Source organism: Dermochelys coriacea, chromosome 6, assembly GCF_009764565.3.
Source record: "Dermochelys coriacea isolate rDerCor1 chromosome 6, rDerCor1.pri.v4, whole genome shotgun sequence".
In the NCBI taxonomy this organism is placed as follows: domain Eukaryota; kingdom Metazoa; phylum Chordata; order Testudines; family Dermochelyidae; genus Dermochelys; species Dermochelys coriacea.
The window spans coordinates 108,750,269-108,769,462 of NC_050073.1; the positions used below are offsets into that span (position 1 = coordinate 108,750,269).

The 19,194-nt window shown below is 43.0% G+C and overlaps 1 protein-coding gene across 6 annotated transcripts in view; it reads left to right on the top strand.

Moving 5' to 3' along the window:
* The window catches only part of TNFAIP2 (TNF alpha induced protein 2), a 42,538-nt gene that overhangs the window by 13,039 nt on the left and 10,305 nt on the right, over positions 1–19,194 (top strand). For 2 of the 6 annotated variants that reach the window (XM_043515816.1, XM_043515813.1), the window contains exons 2-5: positions 9,346–9,701; positions 11,595–12,234; positions 16,743–16,857; positions 18,293–18,415. In XM_043515816.1, coding sequence (XP_043371751.1) covers positions 9,359–9,701; positions 11,595–12,234; positions 16,743–16,857; positions 18,293–18,415 — 1,221 coding nt within the window. In that variant the 5' untranslated portion in view covers positions 9,346–9,358. Of the gene's footprint in view, positions 1–115; positions 251–9,301; positions 9,702–11,594; positions 12,235–16,742; positions 16,858–18,292; positions 18,416–19,194 lie in introns of all 6 variants that reach the window. The other 4 variants (XM_043515812.1, XM_038406147.2, XM_043515815.1 and 1 more) reach the window with 3 other exon arrangements.

A 19,194-nucleotide genomic window follows, 5' to 3' on the forward strand; every position in this document is an offset into this window, starting at 1 on the left:
TGTCTGGATTCTGCCAGTTTTTAACCACAATGGACAGTTATGGTATTGCTGTATATTGCTGGACATAGAGCAACACCTTGAACCTACCCCCTTGTGTTTTAGCCCCCTTTTGAAGGTGCAAAGGTAATTCCCATCCTGGAATTGCTCTACTTGGAGAGCCCATCTCACCCCAGAACATCTCCTATCTTGTGGAATCCCACCATATACCTAGGAAGTGATCCCTTCATCCCCTGCAATGGCTATCAGGGCAGTTAAGTGGATGATGTTTTCAACTCCAGAGTTAACTATCTTCTTAATGTTTGTAGAGAGGGCTTATCCTTGATGCTGTTTAATGATCCTTTGATTAAAGCATATGACTGAAAGTCACATCTGGTTCTGTTTCATCATGCCCATGGAGAAATGGGGCACACATTTTATAGTCCGATGTTAAGAAATACTCATCACACAGCAGCTCCTCTGGGATTCTCAATTAAGAGCTCAGCTCTTTTGAAAGTCTGGTCCCTTCATGTAAGGATATGTCTTCACTAGCCCCTGGATCGGCGGGCAGCGATTGATCCAGCAGGGATAGATTTATCGCGTCTAGTCTAGATCGATTTCCCCCCCCCCCCAATGTAGACCAGGGCTAACTGACCAACTGGGAGTAGAACTCTTTTGAAAATCTTTCCCTTAGCTCTGGTCTACACTGCGGAGATCAATCTAAGTTACGCAGCTTCAGCTACGCGATCCGGCGGGTATTGAAGACATACCCTTAATTTCTGTGCTTCACTTTCCTTGTCGGTAAAACAGTGATAATAGCTGCTTCCCAGAGCTAATTTTTTTTGCAATAGGGTGAGCGATCCTGGCAAGGAAGATGCTGTGTAAGAACAAAGTATTGTTAGAACTCCATGTCTACAGTAGAAGTTGCCTGTATCCTTCTCCCATTCTCTTTGTTTACATCTTTTAATAAAAAGAAAAGGAGTACTTGTGGCACCCTAGAGACTAACAAATTTATTTGAGCATAAGTTTTTGTTACCTACAGCTCACACTAAGTTTAGACAATGTTTCTAACTACATACTGAAAGAATGTCATGCAGATACACTAAGGAAGCTGTGTAGAAAAATAAAATGAATAATAATTTACCTTCAGCACACACACTGGTATTTATTTATATATAGTAGTGAGTTTTGGCAGGAGCACAAACTAAATCCATTACAGAAACCAGTTTTTAAATAGCCAGTTGGCTAATATCCTGGGTCCAGACTGTGCTCACAGATATACATGTGCCTCTCCCACTAATGTCCACGGATTTGTGTTCAGGTCTGAGAGCACAATAAATAAATAAAAGACTAGACGCAATAAATCAATTCCCCACTGGATCGATCACTGCCCGCTGATCTGGGCAGAAAGGGAGGTAGAAGAAATTTCAGCTACTACACTTTCCTGAGTCCCCTGGTAGATTTTATGATTTTTTTTTTAAATTTTTTCCCCAATGCTTTTTGAACAATCCTCATTAACAAGAGATAGTGACTTAGATGCCTTAGTCACATAGGGGAAAAATTTCAAAAGCACTTAAGTTCTATTTTCAGAGGTGATTTAGGAGCCCAAATCATTGGGACTTGCTCTCCTAAGTGCCTATGTCACTTTTGAAAATAGGACTTAAGCACTTTGAGAACTTTACTCACAAGCTCCAATTCTGCAGTGAGATGTGGGTATGTGACAGCTGCCATTTTGGCCAACATCAGGAAATGATCGGGGGACTTCCAGAGCTCAAGATTCCTAATTGGAGCTGAGCAGATAAGTGATTTTTGGCTTGGTTGCGGAACCAAAAAATCCTGGAGAAAAAAAAATTAGATTAATTTCATATCAAAACTGGATGTTTCAATTTTTCTGTATCTGAGCAGATGGTCATTCCCAAATGTCACTTCAGTGAGAAAGTGTTGAAATGAACCATTTCAACTTTTTTTCTCCCCTGCAACTGAGTTTTTAATTCTGTTGAAACTATTTGCTGAGTTTGATCTGAATTTGCAAATAGTTTGGGTTGCCCCAAAACTGCATTTTTCAGTAAATATATTAGTTACTGGAAAAGAATGTCACCCAGATGTACTCGCATCCTCTGTGGATCAGCAGATTTAGGGACCTGTAACACACACTCTCCAGGAGGTTACACAGAGGTAAACAGACCCCTGTCCCTCTATGGAGCCCCACTGGAAGTTGATAGGAATACTTGCATGCTAAAACTTACATGTGTAAGTGTTTGTGAGATCGGGATCTGTCTACACTGCAGCAGTCAGCGAGCCTCCCAGCACAGGTAGACAGATGCACGCTAGCAGGACTTAAGCTAGCACGCTAAAAGTAGTTGTATGGCTATTGCGGTTTAGGCAGCAGCAAGGGCTCTCAAGCCCACCCAAGCTCCTGGCTCTGAGTGTGGGTGGCTAGCGTGAGTCTGTGCCAGAACCATAACATGTACACTGCTGTTTTGAGTGTGCTAGTGGTAACCCACACACCTTTTGGGTGTGGTGTTCTGTCCCATCTAGTAGTATTGAGACCACTTAGAGAGAGAGAGTTAAATGAGTCTACTCTACAGCCTTAGTTCAGAGCTCTGCTCCCACTAGAATTTATGGTTAAAAATTGATTTTGAGTTCAGTGGAAGCAGAGTCAGGCCAATATTGAGTCTTTTTTTAAAATCCAACCTTTGTTGCAATGGAACAGAAAGTTGGTAGACAGCTTTTCAAAAGAGCTCAGCATCCAACATGCTGAATTCTTCTGGAAGTGTCATGTGGCACTTGTATGTAAAACATGTCAGAGTCATCTGCAGTGTTGTTGGTCCCAGGATATGAGAGACAAGGTAAGTGAGGTAATAAATCTTGTTGATCCAATGAAAGATATTACCTTACCTACCTTGTCTCAGGCACATTTCAGACAGAAGGATACTAAGGCTGATGATGTCTCTTTTAAAGCCCAGAGTGTAGCAATATGGATTTGATAAATATGGTAGAGGTTAGAGGCACTGGGAAATTTAATGCCCAGGCCAACCCACAAGAGAGGGGTCTTCAAACAAAAGCCTAACAAGATCCAATGGCTGGAAGATGTAGCTAGACAATTTCAGACTGGAAATAAGGAGCTAAGTTTTCACAGTAAGGGTAATTAACCATTGGAACAACTTACCCAGGATTGTGGTGGATTCTCCATCGCTGAAAATTTCTTAATGAAGACTGGTGGGTATTTTTCTAAAAGATGCTCTAGTTCAAGCAAGAATTAATTCAAGGAAGTTCTATGGCCTGTGCTATGCAGGAGGTCAGACTAGATCAGTGGTTCTCAACCAGAAGTATGCATACCCCTGGGGATACGCAGAGGACTTCCAGAGGGTACATCAACTCATCTAGATATTTGCCTAGTTTTATGACAGGCTACATAAAAAGCATGAGCAAAGTCCGTACAAACTAAAATTTCATACAGACAATGACTTGTTTATACTGCTCTATATACTATACACTGAAATGTAAGTATGATATTTAATATTTGATTTAATGAGAAAGTAAGCTGTTTTTCAGTATTAGTGTACTCTGACACTTTTGTATTTTTATGTCTGATTTTGTAAGCAAGTAGTTTTTAAGTGAAGTGAAACTTGGGAGTACACAAAACAAATCAGACTCCTGGAAAGGTTGAGAGTCACTGGACTAGATGGTCACAATGGTCCCTTCTGGCCTTAGACTCCATGAATCATTGGTGGTGGCTTCTAACGAAACTGTGAAATCAGGTCTGAAGCTGTAGAGCTGGTCAACACTCAGGTTTGGCACCAATTTAACTAAAATCTATAGAAAAAACAGTTTAGATGAGGGCTTGTTTACATGAGACTGTTTCACCAATTTAATTTAAGGTGAAAATCCTGTGAAAAAGGATTATTTTGGTTTAATAGTGGCTTACTTTGGTTTAAATCCATTAGGAACAGGATTAAGGTAAATAAGAGCATCCGTACAGCTTTTCCACCACTTACATTTTTTTTTTATATCAATATAATTAAACTGGAGCAACTTTCTCAGGTAGACAAGACCTAAGCTGGTTTGAAGGGAAACAAGCTATATTCGTATAAACACTCTTATACTAGTAACTGCACCAACACTAGGGGACTGCACTGATTTAATTGTAACTGATTTTCTACTGGTTTAGTTAGATTGGTCAATATTCAGTTTTTGCACCAGCCCTTGACATGAATTTCTTAAAGTCAGGACTGTAAAGGAAAAGGTAGATACTCAGCAGAGTTTAATGTTGTAATTTATCTTGGGTTTCTGAACTCCTGTAGAATAGAGGTAAATGGATTTCTTTAAACAACAGAGATGCCATAAATCTCATCAAGCCTGTATCATCAATAGGCTGGAAGTAAACAAGAAAATAAGACAAATTTGTGACAATACTTGCAGGCACCAATGTGGGAGGGGGGGAATAAGAAGGGGAGAAAGCCAGCAAAGAATCTTATAAGAAAACAAATCTAGCAGGCTTATTTTCCTGCTTACTAAGTCTTTTCTCTGGTTTGCCAGGGCTCATCCTAAATAAATGTTCTATAATATTCATATGGCAGGAGTCAGATTACTAGTTTTCTGAAGGTTCTGTGTTTGTTTGGGTTGTTTGTTTTTTGGCAAGATAAAAGTGGTAAGAGCCCTTTCCATGTGGTGTCCAGATCTTCAGAATTTGTCCTCCGAGATCTATTTCAAGCATTTCCCCTGCCCTCCACTCACATCACACCACACCTCTTCCACTCTCAAAAACCTCAGTGTTGCTACTTTTCAGGAGCTGAGAATTCTGAGGAACACAAAGCTATCTGCACGATCCAGAGAATCTAAACACTTTGTGTGATGATCATTTGACTGTGTTCCTCAGCCACTAACACCAGTCAATAGCAATATTGGTCCTAACCTTATTGTTACTTAATATGGAATGGCAGAGGGTTCCATGTATGCTCCCGACTGTGATTCTGGCTATGATGGACCAAGTCAGAAATAATTGTGCCCATGGATGTTTCCACACATTACTGGGACACCTTTTGAAATGGTGCCACTTGGAGATCTCTGTTTCTAATGAAGTGGACTCTATCTAGATTGCATGCTTCTAAGGGAAGTGGCATCAATTGCTGATTCTTGGGGTGGGAGAGGAGTTTGCTTCATTTCAGAGAAATGTTTCAGTATTTCAGAACTTCTGTAGGTTGCTGGCTTTAGCCAGGAGGAGCTTTAATACCACCAAATACCACCTAGCTGTTATACGATGCTTTTCAGTAGTGGACCTCTAAATGCTTTGCTAAAGAGGGAAACTGAGACACAGAGAGGAGAACTGACTTGCCCCAAGTTACCCACCAAACCAGTGGCAGAGCCAGGAACAGAACCCAAGTCTCCTAATGCCTAGTCTAGTGATATAGCCATTAATTTACACAGCTTCCCTTTGGGAAAGTGCAGTCAGGTGAAGTGTAACTGTGGTGCTGTATTTACTGAGCAGGGAAAACCAAACTACAGCAGAGAAGCAGGTGAAGTGTTCAGAGGCTCTTGGCTTGTCTGTTTAGCCTGGGGTAGGGGTGAGTGGAGTGGCCTGCATTCCAAGTTAGCACAGGTGGCTGAGATGCCTTGGGGATTCCAGCGGCATAAATGAATGCAAAACCACTAAAAGCTACACATTTTGATAACGACTAGGACTAGTGAAAGAGTCAAACATAATTGACTGTGCCCCCTAGCACTAAGCAGTATTTACAAGTTTAGGGTAAACCTAGTTCTTGATATTAAATTACTTTTGTAATAATCATTTAGCCTTTTACAATCTTTACAGAATAAACCATTTAAATACAGGGATTGTATCACCCACTGCTGAAATGCAGCCCTCTGGGATAGAAGGCGGGAGTCGTAGGACTTTCCATTGTTTTGGTTTTTAACTTGGGCTTGTGCCCTTTTATGTTTGTTTATTATTTGTTGATTGGGTTTTTAAATTTTGCTTTTTTTTTTTAAACCTTAGAAATATCAGGAACATCAAGTCTGGTTCTCTCTGGAGGATTTGCTGAATGATTTGACAATAAACATGTTAGACCAAGCCCTTTAACTGAAGGACTGGAGAACTGCTAAATGTTTTCACAAGCCCATCCTTTATCCAAAATGCTGATTTGTCATTGAAGTAAAATATGTTATACAAACAAAGCTTTAGTCATTCTGATTACAAACTGTTCTCACATTTCCCTCTCTAGCCTTGTAGTGTAATTTTGCTAGTTCTCCAGCCCTCCGAGACAAGAGCAAGGTTTATTGTTGTCAAAACAAGTAAAATTCTCTTCAAAACCTATCTTTCAAGTCTTCATCAAAACAATAAAAGCATAAGCCCCATTTTTTAATTTGCATGTCACCTTTGAGGACAACAAATGGAGAAATGTCTTTATCCATTTAGAACAAGAGGACAGCTTGCTTGGAATGCCAAATGGGAGTGAGGTTACTCCTAACTAATTCTGCAGTTGAACAAACAGAAAACTACACATGTGTGTGTGTGTGTGTACACACACCATATTTGTTCCTGATCTCATAGGAGATATTAATTTGGCCCAGCAGATCTAGATACAAAGAAGTCTTTGTTCTGGAAAACAAAGATTAAGACAATAGTCTTCTGATAATATAACCACTGGGAATCTGTCTAGATTCTTTATTACAATGGCATCCTTTGAAATAAATGATGAATAAAAGGGGAAGAAGATGTCTTACACCATAAGAACCATAAAATTGGAGTTGATGTACCTTATTGAGTCTAGCTATAGTGAGTTGCAATGGTTATTTACCAAAAGAATAAAAAATAAAAAAAAATGCCCACGTTTCTTTTGATTCCAGAAGTGGAAATTGTATCCATTGTTTAAAGTCATAATTAGTATTACGTTAGCAATAATGACAACATCCTTAAGAGCCTGAGCATCAGACCTCCCATTTTCTCTTCCTGTGTGAGTGATGCCACAACTGTCTTGAAGACTGATTTGAAAGAACTCCTGTTCCAGCCCTCTGTTTCTGGCCATTGTGATGACATTCCTGCTGGCAGAAGCATCCGCACATCTGCCTCTAGGATTTCCTGGAGTCATTCACTTATTCCTATTCATTTGGAATGCTACTCACCCGGTTTTAACTTTTAGCAAACCTTTATGGTCACTTGCAAATGAATGAACCTGTTAAACAAGGTGTGCCTGGTAATTTTCATAAGCCAATTATCTTGGGTTGATTTCTGTGTGTGTACACTGGCAGTGGCACTGGATATAGCCAACAGGTTTTTTGATTAATAAAATTATCACGTTTCTCGCATTCTCTAAAAGCAACCTGCATTATTTCTTCCAAATCCTGAATCTCGCCCCATAGGTCGAAGCAGAGAAGGAATACTCCTTTGTAAACCGAATGCTGTAACGCTGCCCTTTCCCAAGTGCCAGTGAGTCATAAGCTTGTGTCATACAGTCACAGCAATCAACTTGACGTTCTAGAGTAGTTATTTTTGGATGATGACAATGTCGGTTATCAGAATCAAAACAAAGCCATATTCTTCCAACTGACGTCCCTACACGTCAGTGCTTGTATCAATGGAAGCTGCATGTAGGGGGGTGATCACGCATATATCCAAGTACATGGCCCTAAATCTTACAGCATAAACTGAAGAAAGAGCATTGGGAGGGCTTGATATTATACGTTCATTTGTTAAGGGTGTGGTCATAGGCAAATTCTTCCCCCACTTCTAACTATGCAGCTGCCCACTGTTCTGATGCTACAGTTTCACAGCATCACAGATGAAGAGGTGCCAGTCTGCCTATAGCAATGCATTAATGCATGACCTGCATGAGAGCCAAAGAGTGGTGTTGGTGGCAAGGGCTAGAAACTTAACATTGGTTTGGGTTGCTGTTTTTTTCAACTAATTATTTGTATTGCAGTAGTGTCTAGGAGCCCCAGTCAGGGACAAGGACCTTATTGTGCTAGGTGCTGTACAAAAAGCTGATGGCTTTGGTCTCTCATTCACCAGAGAATGCTTCCTACTCACTGGTAGGGAGTAGATTTTTCAAGTATTGGATATTTTACAGTACCAGACATTGCAGTGCTGATTCCAGTACCACTGAAAATTCCTATATGGTTAGGGGCCTGCCTATCTCAAGAAACTCCCCCTTTTCCCTGCCATAGGAGGATGCTCTCACTGTAGAAAATTTGAGTTGAATTTGCTTCCCATGCTATTTCAAGCTAGTGCCTGGAGGTCAGCATTTGTGCTATGTAAGGCCCATCTCTTCTGAGGGGGTGGGAGCTAGAGATTTGGTTTATTTGTGTAGGAATTTGACAACAGCCAAGCGGTATCTTTTTAGATACTGTCACTGCACCAAGAGGCTTGCTGGAATGGAGTTCTTTTACATTCCAGAATACACTGAAAAGGGACCAAAATAGTCTATAATGCATCAGTCATTGCAGGGATGGATCCTGCTCTGTTTGGACAGCATGGAGTACAAAGGGACCCTGACTCTGACCGGGGTCTTTGGTGTTTAAGGGAGACTAGTAATAAATATTATCCTAATGCAGGAGAATTCATGCCCTGCAGACATTAATATTACTTGATAAGATTTTTTTCCCAGTACGTGCCTGAGTCTCCTATACATTATAAATGGGATTTTCAAAAAGCTCTCAACATTGGCTGAAGTCAGAGAGTTTTACTATTGACTTAATTGGGAGCAAAGTTGAACCTATCACCGACTTCCCCCAACAAATGCATTTGCACACCTAGCTTGTCTGACTTTTATGATTGTGCTTACAAATCAGGTAACTGCATGTGCAAGCTGCCAGTGGCAACTGGTGTGTACCATCAAGGGCAGATGTGCATGCATTTCTTTGTTCATAGAGATTAGAAGCAGGCCCAGATTAGGTGCAGGACTGGGCCCCAGGTGTCCCTATATTACAGACAGTGTGTACTAACCTCGCTGAGTTCCTTGTTTCCACCACACTCTGGTGGAAAGACATGTACTTATGTATTTATACAGACTCCTAATAAAGACAGTTCTGAATCATTGCTTTCAGGTTGCACAGAAGTACATCCACCCACTTCGGTGTTATTAATGTCAACAAAGGTGTTGTCTTGGGCCCTATCTAATATTCTGCAGATTGCCTGCTTCAAATGCTCTCCCTGACTGACGCACTCTTGGGCCACATGCTCTAACGCTCTCAGTACAGCCCACACATGTTTAACAGCAGATTACAGTAGCAATTTTCATTTAGGGGAATAGGCCTTAACTTTGTGCCACTGATGTGGTTTTTTTTGTGCAAGCATTTGGGCCTGACAACTCCTTACTCTAATTTACAGACTTAAAAAAAGAAGATGATAAAAATGATGCCCTTTTTCAACAGCAGTCCTTTTGGGATGGATAAGATTTCTAAGGACTGCGTCACTGGAGTAAAGCCGCCTGGAAAACCTTCCACATCATCAGAATCCGAACCAGATATTGTGTCTATTGAATCAGCTGTGGAAGAGACCCAGCCAAAAGATCAGATGAAAACTGAAAGCCAAGGACAAGATTCTGCTCTCAGAGACTCACATGAACCTTCCACTGAAGCCAATGAGAGCTGTCCTCATTCATCTGAGTGCAGAGATAGTCCCAAAAAGAAAAAGAAGGGAATAAAGGGAAAACTAAAAGATGCCTTTTCCAATTTTTTGGGTGGTCAGAAGATAGAGAATCTAATAGAAAACGATGGAGCATTGACAGGTACAGTTTGCCAGTTCTATCTACATGTATGGCCACCTCACAATCATTAGTGTATTTTTATCCCCTCAGGGGTGGGGGAAGTATTATCCCCTTTTTACAGGTGAGGAGTGGAGGCATAGGTCAGATTAAGTGACTTCCACTAGATTTCCTGTGAAGTCTCCGGTTGAGGCAGGAATTGGACCAAGGTCTCCCAAATCCACTAGACTATCCCTTCCTCCTTTTAAGCAATTAGTGTTGTGTAGTCTATGTCCAATGTAAATGTCCAACCCTGTACACATAACAACCAGGCTTGGCAAAATGTGTGTGCGTCTGACCACCAGGATATATGTCTGGAGGCCAAGCAGGTAGGCTGGCCATTCTAGCATCCATGCGGCCTCGAGGCTAGCTGGAAACCACCTGTTGTCAGTTGTTACTGGAAGCCACACCATCCCCAAAGCCAGGCTTCTGTAATGGATGATGTAGCACTGGACAATGATGATTGGCCTTTACTGGGAGGGGTATTCTAACATAGCAGCCTCTCCGGTCCAGAGTATAGTGCCTGAAGGAGGATTGGAAGCTTTGATGCTTACCTACTAGCACCAAGTATTTATATTCTCAGGGTTTGTCTATATGAACACTTAGTTTATGGTGAACTGGGGTGTAAATCTACCCCACACTAGCCTGCCATGTATGAAGTGTCTGTCTGTGTGGACCTTGCTAATGTGCACTGTAAATTCCTTAATGTGCATGCATTTTGACTTACCCCGCTTTGAAACGAGTGTCGATTAAAGCACATCCTGGAATTTTTAGTGTGCAGTAGCAGGGCCCACATGGACACATAGTGCGCAGCAGTAGGAGAGATTTATACCTCAGCTTGCTGCACGCTCATGTTCTTGCAGACAAGATTCAGGCATGGCATGGGATGAAAAATCAGTTTTCCCTGCAGTTTTTTGTTCTAGTGTACAGTTCTTGGTATAACAGCGAGTACCAATAGCTGGACACTAGATTCTGTGTACTTGCCAACTGTTTCTATCATTCTGATCCACAATCCTAGTGGAAATCTAAGTTCAGGAGCAACAAGAGTTTGAATTTTTCTCTAATATTGGGACTTCATGTGCCAGGTTTTTTAGTTGTATTCTGTTTGCTTATGCTTGTTCTTCAAATGTCTTAGTATGCCCGTGATCCATGTGTCGAATTCCCAGTGATGTCACTGGGTGTGACATGACTGGAATGAGCAGATTGCCTTCACTGTTGGTCAGGGATACTACTAATGGCCTTTGAATGATTTGTAGTCTTTCTGATGACTAAGGTTTTGACATCTGTTCCCTCCAGTGTGATCTTTGAGGAGCAATCGGACACGGGTGAGACCTGAGGATGTATTGTCTCATTTCCACTCCTCCCCATCACTCACACACACACACTTTACAATAAAGAGCACAACTGGCTGAGCTTTTGGTGTGTCTGCATGCACTTTCCCGTAATCTTCAGTGTTCCTGATTTTAAGATGCAGGTACCACTCAGTTTAGTAGCCTGGATCTTTTCTACTGCTAGATGGATGGCAGAGGGTAAAAAAAGCTTCAAAACTCAAGTGGGATATCTATATCTCTCTGTCTATAAGCCCTTAGTAGAACCTCTAGTATTTCAGCATAAAACAGTTGGCAGCACATCCAACCCCTGGATTTGTAATACCTTGGCACAGCCTGAGTCACAGTCATGTCTAGCGAGAGAGATGGCAGGAATATTCAGAGATCTCTAAAAGTCATCTGAATGACGCTTTGCAGTGAAGTTTAAGAATCTGTATTAAAAGGGCTGTATAACTGAATGCACTGTAGTATCGTGGGGCCATTTTTGTAAAGAAGATGGGAGCCTCTGTCCTAAAGCATTTAGGTGCAAAAATTGTTCTTCTTTTGACAGCTGAACAAATCAGAGAGCACTTTGAAAGTGACCAATTCTTCGATGCCACTCAACAGCTGATTGCTCTGGAGTGGGCCCTCTACAGCAACTTAGGTGGCAAGAGTGAAGAGGAATTGTCAAGGGAGCAAAGCAAAGTGGAATCACTCTATGAACTACTGAGGTGTAAAGTCTTCAGCATCATAAAGAATTCGATAATCCTAGCACCAGCTAATCCAAAGTTACTACGGCATGCCGTGTACGCAATAGAAGAGCAGGAGGTGGAGGATGAGAAATACAAGTCAGAGAAGCCACCTGACAAGATCGTGAGTTACAGACCCAGAAAATGGAGGGAGGTTTGGATGGACACAGTGAAGCAGTCTGTAGCTGATCGTATGAAAGACATCCAGCGCACTAGCTCTGCTGAGAACCTGTCTACAACTGCTCATTGCCTCCTGCACATGGGAAGGACAATGAAAGAGGATATGATTACAGTGGTGGAATGCATTAAACTACATTACCATCCGCAGTTTAACGTGTGCAGCACATATGCAGAATGTTACCACAGCTATTTCTCTTCTCAGCTGCAGCAGATTGCTGACTTTGAACTGGGAGATAAGGACACATATCTCCTCCTCACTTGGGTGCAGAACCTTTATCCAAAGTAAGTGGTGATTATATCTGTATGTTTCTCACTAGACTGATCTGCATTCATGTATTCCCATACCATACATGGATGAGGCCTATCATCACTTAGTCCATTATCTTTGGTGGTTTTGCCAATCCCAGATTTTGGATAGTAGATTCCAGAAACAATCAGTAAAGGTGATTTCTCTCTCTGGACGTTTAGAGATGGTGTCTGAACAAAGTGCATCCTAATAAGAGAACACTTAACTTGTAAGTTTAAACCAAGCCTATGTCAACACAGCTGAATCCGACAGGGGTGTGAAAAAACCACACTCCTCACCAACATAGCTATGCTGACAAAACCCCTGTGTAGATTGAGCTATGTTGACAGAAGATGGCTTCTGTCGAGGCAGCTAACATTGTGCAGGGAGGTGGTATTCCTATACCAACCGAAAAAGTCCTTTAGTCCGTGTAGGCTGGGTATATATAACATTGTGCAGGGAGGTGGTATTCCTATACCAACCGAAAAAGTCCTTTAGTCCGTGTAGGCTGGGTATATATGAGAGGGCTTTGCTGACACAGGCTGCATGGTGTAGACATAGCCATAGAATAGGGAATATTTATGGCAAAATCCTTCCCTTGCTTTAAGCAGGCACACTGGGAAGTGGGTATGTCTTTAGAATCCATCTGAAGGTGTATGAGCCATCCTGCCAGCACAGGATGGCCAACGGCAGCTGGGAGACACTCTACAGCATAATTTACTGCTGGTCCCAGAAAGGAGCAGGGTTCACCCATCTCTAGAGCAGGCTCCATGTTGCAGCATGTGTACAAGACACCTAGGGGTTACATCACACCCCATGCTAGCAGACCATACTGCTCTGCAGGCTGGTGAGAACTGATAGGTGGGCCCTCTCCTAGTGCCTTCTGGCAAGTGCTGCCATATGGATGTGTGCGCCTTCATGTGCCCCCATCAGTTACACCCTCATGGCCCAGGGCAGGAGTTTGCCTGCAGTGATTAGCAATGTACAGCATCAAGTACAATTTTTACAGTATCCAATTCAGAGAGTAATTCTGAAACACAAACACCTCTTGGGTGTCTTGAGAGCCGTGCCAGGTTATACACTGTAACTTAACAGCCTGCAGGTCGCAGAAGATGCCTCTCTGTCTATGCTCTGTAGTGGATCATTTGCCACCATGTACAGTTACACTTTAACACCATGCTCCTGTGTATTGAGTCATGCCAATTACACTCCATTGCTCTTCAGCCGATTGAGCGGGCGTCTAAGTAGTCAGGGAGTCCCCTCACCTGTCCCTGTGGCTTAAATACATACGATGGTATTTCCCAGGTCTTGTATTGTGTGGTCCTTGGGCCTGACGCTCCACTGATTTAAATCAGCATAGCTCCATTGGCTCCAAGATGCCCACATATTTATGTGTAAGTTGGCTTTGCTCCACTGATGTCAAGTACATGGCTGATTTTTGGAATCAATGGCGCTATGCTGATTTACCCCAGCTGAGGACCTGGCCTGAAATCAACACCTGCCTTTTATTCTAATCCTGTGGGGAGGATTTTTCACTTCCCCTCAGAGTGCCACAACCGCAATCTTTCAGCCCAGTGGGGCTGGAAGGGGGTCAAGTCCATTGCTGCCACTCTTTAATCAAATAGCTCACTGCATCAGGCTGGCCTGGGAAGGCTCCCTGTCCTGATCACCCCTCCAACTGTGCGACTGAACCCTTCCAGATTCTCCTTCTCCAGCCCAGTCGCCCCCTCCTGGGGCAGTGAAGGACCTTTTTTCCTCGTGGTCCCTCATTCAACTGCAGGCCTGTGCTCCCGAGAAACACGATGTGAAGTCATCTGGGAGGGTGGAGCATGTTGCTTAGGCATTACCTACAATGCCTGTGTACCTCAGAGGGTATGTCTACACCGCAGCTGGGAGGTGTAATGCCCAGCTCGGGTAGAAATAGGTGGGCTAGCTCTGCTCGAACGAGCACCTAAAAGTAGCAGTGTGGCCGCAGCAGTGTGGGCAGTTGCTCAGATTAGCTGCCCGAGTACAAGCCCACCCAATCCCGGGGGTACAGCTCAGGCAGCTAGCCCATGCCACCGTTTGTGCTACCCTGGCCCCCGTGCTATTTTTAGCATACTAGCTTGTGTACGTGTGTCTAGCCACACTGGGAATCGCATCACCCAGCTATTTTGTAGACACTCCCTGAGTTAGGAGAGCAAGGACTGGAACCCAAGTCCAGCAGAGCATTAGCCAAAGGACTGTTATCAGGCCAAACCGCCCCATGTTTTGTAAAACTGAACTCCTCTCTAGCACTAGACGAACCAGTTGCTCTGCTGTTAGATATGTTTTGTGAAGAAGTCTTGTTTCTTATCACAAACTGTAAATACAAAAGCTGTGTTACTTTATTTTAAAACCCCCAAAGTCTTTTCTTCCTAAGTGCTGCTTTGCTGTAAGATGATGGAATTGAGGTTGATTTTTAGAATTTTTCCAAAAGTGCTGCTGCACTCGGGGTCGAAACATTGATAGGCTAGCCACGTTTTAACTACTTTCATAAGGTCCAACGTGTGATTAAATTGGTATTGCTAAATATGGATGTGAGAGTTTGCAGACACCTTCCCTAAGACTGCGGAGACGGTCAGTGTTTCACGTCCAGCCTAACCTACTTCCTATGTTAAACATGCCATCTGTGCAGTGCGGGAGGGTACGCTGCACAAGGCGCTCACCTGCCACTGGTAAATGAGGATATGTGATGTCACTGGGCATTTCACAGAACACCACAGGATATGTACACCAGGGATGAATTTACCCCAGTGGGTTGAAATTCTAAAAGCAAGTCCGTTTTTCCATACACAAAACCCTCACCGTGTCCTATCACTCTGAGTGACTTTATTTGAATATATGGAGATGTAAACCAGATGACTGTAGATTTCTTCTGTGAAAGATTCTCCTCAAACCATGCCTCTCACCTAACAGTCTGAGTGAAACGTAGTGGTCACCTTTAGCAGAGGGCAGGCTTCTGGGCCCAGAGCCTGAGCTGATTCTAAGGAGTGCTCAGTGCAGCTGAGGAGAAGGGAAGATGTATACAGTTGGCCTTAAAGTCATCATTGTGCCTCCCCTCCCACCCATAATTCTGGGCACTGGTTGCTCCCCTCACAAAACAGGTTTAAGTTAGTTGCCCATGGCCCCAAGAGGCCATTTCACCTGTCAGGGAACAGCAGAGTAGAGAGACTCCTTGGCCAGGCCTCCTGCAGCAGGCAATAAGAGGTGCAGCAGCTGGGGAGCTACAACAGTGATTCATGTTGCCTCGGGTTCCCTTTGCACTGGGTGAACCCTCCTGCAGCTGGTTATACAAGTTTTAGGGCAATTTTGCACCAGGGAAGCAGCACAGCTCTGATCCCTAGACATTTAAAGGTGCAGCACATGGGGGGGGGGGGGGAAACAACAACAAGGACATAACTACACATACTATGCAAGCCTCCCTCAGCATATTGCATTCAGAAAAGTTCTGGCATAAGCCAAAATACGTGGCTTTGTTTTGAAAACTGATTGGGTGGTTTCAGAAGTAATTTGGGGAGGGGAGAATCAGAAAATGTTTCAGTGCTCCAGACCACTGGATTAGGGTACAATTATCTAGAACACTGGGTATTTTCTTATACAAATGCTCTATGAAGGATAAACAGTAGAACTGAGTGAACGTTTTTGACTGAACTTTTTTCAACAAAAAATGCAGATTCTGCACCTTGGCCATCTTTCCCACTCAGCTGTGCCTGGCACAACACTACTGCTGCTAAAGATCTGGCAACAAGTTTCTGAAGTTGTAGAAAAGCAGCCCATGGATTGTTGCTAGTAGTACAATGTGATATTTGTGAAGTGATGGTTCATCTATAAATGTGGACAATCGCTAACATTACTCACTGCAGTTCAAAAGGATAAGGCCAAATTTGCAAAACCTGCCCTCAGTGTAAGTCTCCTTTGAGGCTGATGGAGTCATTCCACGTTGACACCAGGGTAGCAGCTGATTTATGTCTCCATGTCAAGCCATCAGTCCTCCCTTCAATAGGCATTTCGCAGAAAGAATAATAGCAGGCTATGAGACACCAAAAGCAGCCTTTTAGAGATTGAAATTCTAAAAACAACTGCTTGTCCAACATTACTTAATCACTAAAACCCAGTGTCAATTCAGCTATTGAAGGAGGAAGGGTTTCCTTTATTTTCACTGCTTTGAATTCTCCCTTTCCCACCAGACCTCAACTCCTGGTTCCATTTAGGCTAGAACACTTCTGCACTGTTTGAATTCCCACAGCAAGCTGTGCCAGTGTCCATTATTGTTTAGTGGCACGAACGAACTATAACTGGAGACTTGGGCTACAAAGCCTGGGCCCTTTCTCCTTTCCTCCAAGGCCTGCCTGCATTTAAGGGCAACACACATTTTTACATCTGGTTTTCACTGATTTCTTTAGCAATGTTAGATTTATGTAAACCAACTGTCTTTAATTACACTGACTCTACGAAATGTGATTGTTTGGCTTTTTCATTCCAGTGACATAAGAAAAAATTCCATTTTAGTGAAAGAGTTGGATGAAGCCAAACTGGGGAGCCTTTTGCCACCCAAAATGATCAAACAGCTTGAAGCTAAATACCTGTATAATGAAGCGGTGAGAGTCTGTTCATTCCTTTCTTACCTTTATTTCTGTGACATGCCTTAGTGAAGCTTTATTCTGTCTAGGGCACAGTTATTGTGCATTGCTCTGATCTCTGCATCATTTTACGTACCTTTCAAGATCAGACATGTTAGCTCAACCTTGCTAAGCAGGTGGGAAATGAATCATGTTCTCTCTTGCACAAAGACCTACATAACAAAATGCTGTTGTCTTCATGCTCAGCCCTATGAGCCTTGGGGGCTGCATGGCTATTTACACAGTAAAACAATTATCCTAGCTCTGGAAGCCTTACCATAAGAGGGAATAAACAGTCATAGATTTTTTTGGACCCAATTTTAAGTAAAGCATGCAGAGAGGGCTCAGTTCTCCTCTCCTAGCCAGATATGTCCAGTGTAGCTCTAGTGGCATTACTCCTGACTTATGTGCTGTTGTCAGAGGAGACTCGTACCCACAGCATTTGTGAAAGCAGGTTGGGTGCATGCAAAGGTGTGCAACTGTGCAGACCAGCTTTTTGAAAACCTAGCCCTTAAACGTACTGAAGAATCTTTGCAGAAATGGCAGAGAGGCTGTTATTCTTGGGTTGCCCCCCCCGCCCTCCCAAAAGACCACAAGTGGTGACCATTCTAGTAATCACAGTGCTTAAAACCTTTTGATCAGTCAAAAACATCAGGCTAGAATTCTTGGAGACTTGTAAGTAGAGAGGAAGTTCAGTCTGGAGTTCCAGTTTATAATCCCTTCCAGATGTGATCTGGGACAGGCAAGTTGTTGAACAAACAGAATGCAGCAGTAGCCTCTCCGTGTTAATTACTGTATGCGCTGTGCAGCTCTGCAGTAATCCATGTCAGGAGCAGGAAGGGTCAGCGCTGAGAAGCAGCCACTATGTGCAGCATGCTTCTCCTCCCAACCTGGCAGCTAGTCAGGTGCAGATGTGCCCAGAAGACTGTGCAGCTTTTTGTAGCATTAACTTCTGCACTCTGGGTGGTAAAGGAGCCACGAGGGAGACTGAGCAGGACCCACAGCAATGGAACTTCCATTTCCCATTCCCCCGGGAATTGGGGACAATATCCTGTACACTCTCCAAGCCTCTCCCTGACGAAACATTAATTGGAAACACCGCAATGAGCCTCAGAGTCCAGAGTTCTTGGATGCCGTCCCCTGAGCTAAGCAGAGGAGGGTACAATATGGTCTTGAATAAAGACGGCAGGATTGGGCCTTACGGGAATAGGATTTTTACATACTACCATCTGAGAGACTCGTGTAACTGGCAGAGAATAGAGTTTCAAGTTCCTAGCAGGATTTGATGTGAAATTCCGTTAGGCCAGACAAATTACATGACTGACCAGTAAAAAGTAGCCCACAAACTGCGAGCACTAAAAAACATGTACATGGGCTCTGGTAAATGTTGTTTCTTTTCCTTCATTCTGTCAAGGCTTCTGTCAAGAACTGGCTGGCCAAGAGTTTAGAAATGGAAATAAAGAGGTGGACACAAGAGAAAGAACCAGAAAAACTGGATGGACGTTTTCATAGTGAATTAGCCATAGATGTCATCCAGGTAACAAAAACGCACTGAAGTGCATTGTTTTACTTGTTCCAGGATATATTTAAAAATAAATAACTGTCATGAAGGTATTAGGATTTGAAACTAAGTACAATCTAGTCAAGAAGCTCTAGATATTCAAATAAAGGGAAGACCATGTAATCCTATGGAAAAATCTCTTTAGGTATTTATGACATCACTATAGTATCTCTGCACGTCCTAACTATCAATGGATTTTATCCTCAATACTCCTGTGAGGTAGGGAAGTGCTGTTATCCTCATTTGACAGATGGGCACTCGAGGTACAGGGAGACTAAGTGAGTTGCCCAAGGTCACACAGGGAGGCTATACCAGAGCAGGGAATTGAACCCAGCTCTCCCACAGCACAGGCCAATGTCCTATCCACTAGGCTTGCCTCAGTAAGAGGCTGTGGGTTGATTGCATGGGTGGTTATCCATTAGGGACTAGCGGGTCCCTCTGCTCTGCAGTCCTGTGAAACTCTTCTTCCCCACATCTCAAACATGTTGAGGGGGAAAATCCTGCCGTTGTTTGACATGACAAAAGGGAATGCATGTGTGAAACCAAAACTGAACCAGTAGGACCCCTTGTACATAAATGAGCAAAATAGCAGTTATTTGTTGAGGAACTTGGCTGAGTTTCAGGTTGTATTAGACAAATCAACTCTTGTCCTTCTTGGGTAGGACTCTCTTCTTTCCCCCTCCCCCGATGACGATTAGAAGATATTTTTCAAAAAGTGGGTGTGTTTATTATTTTTATATATATAAAATCATTTG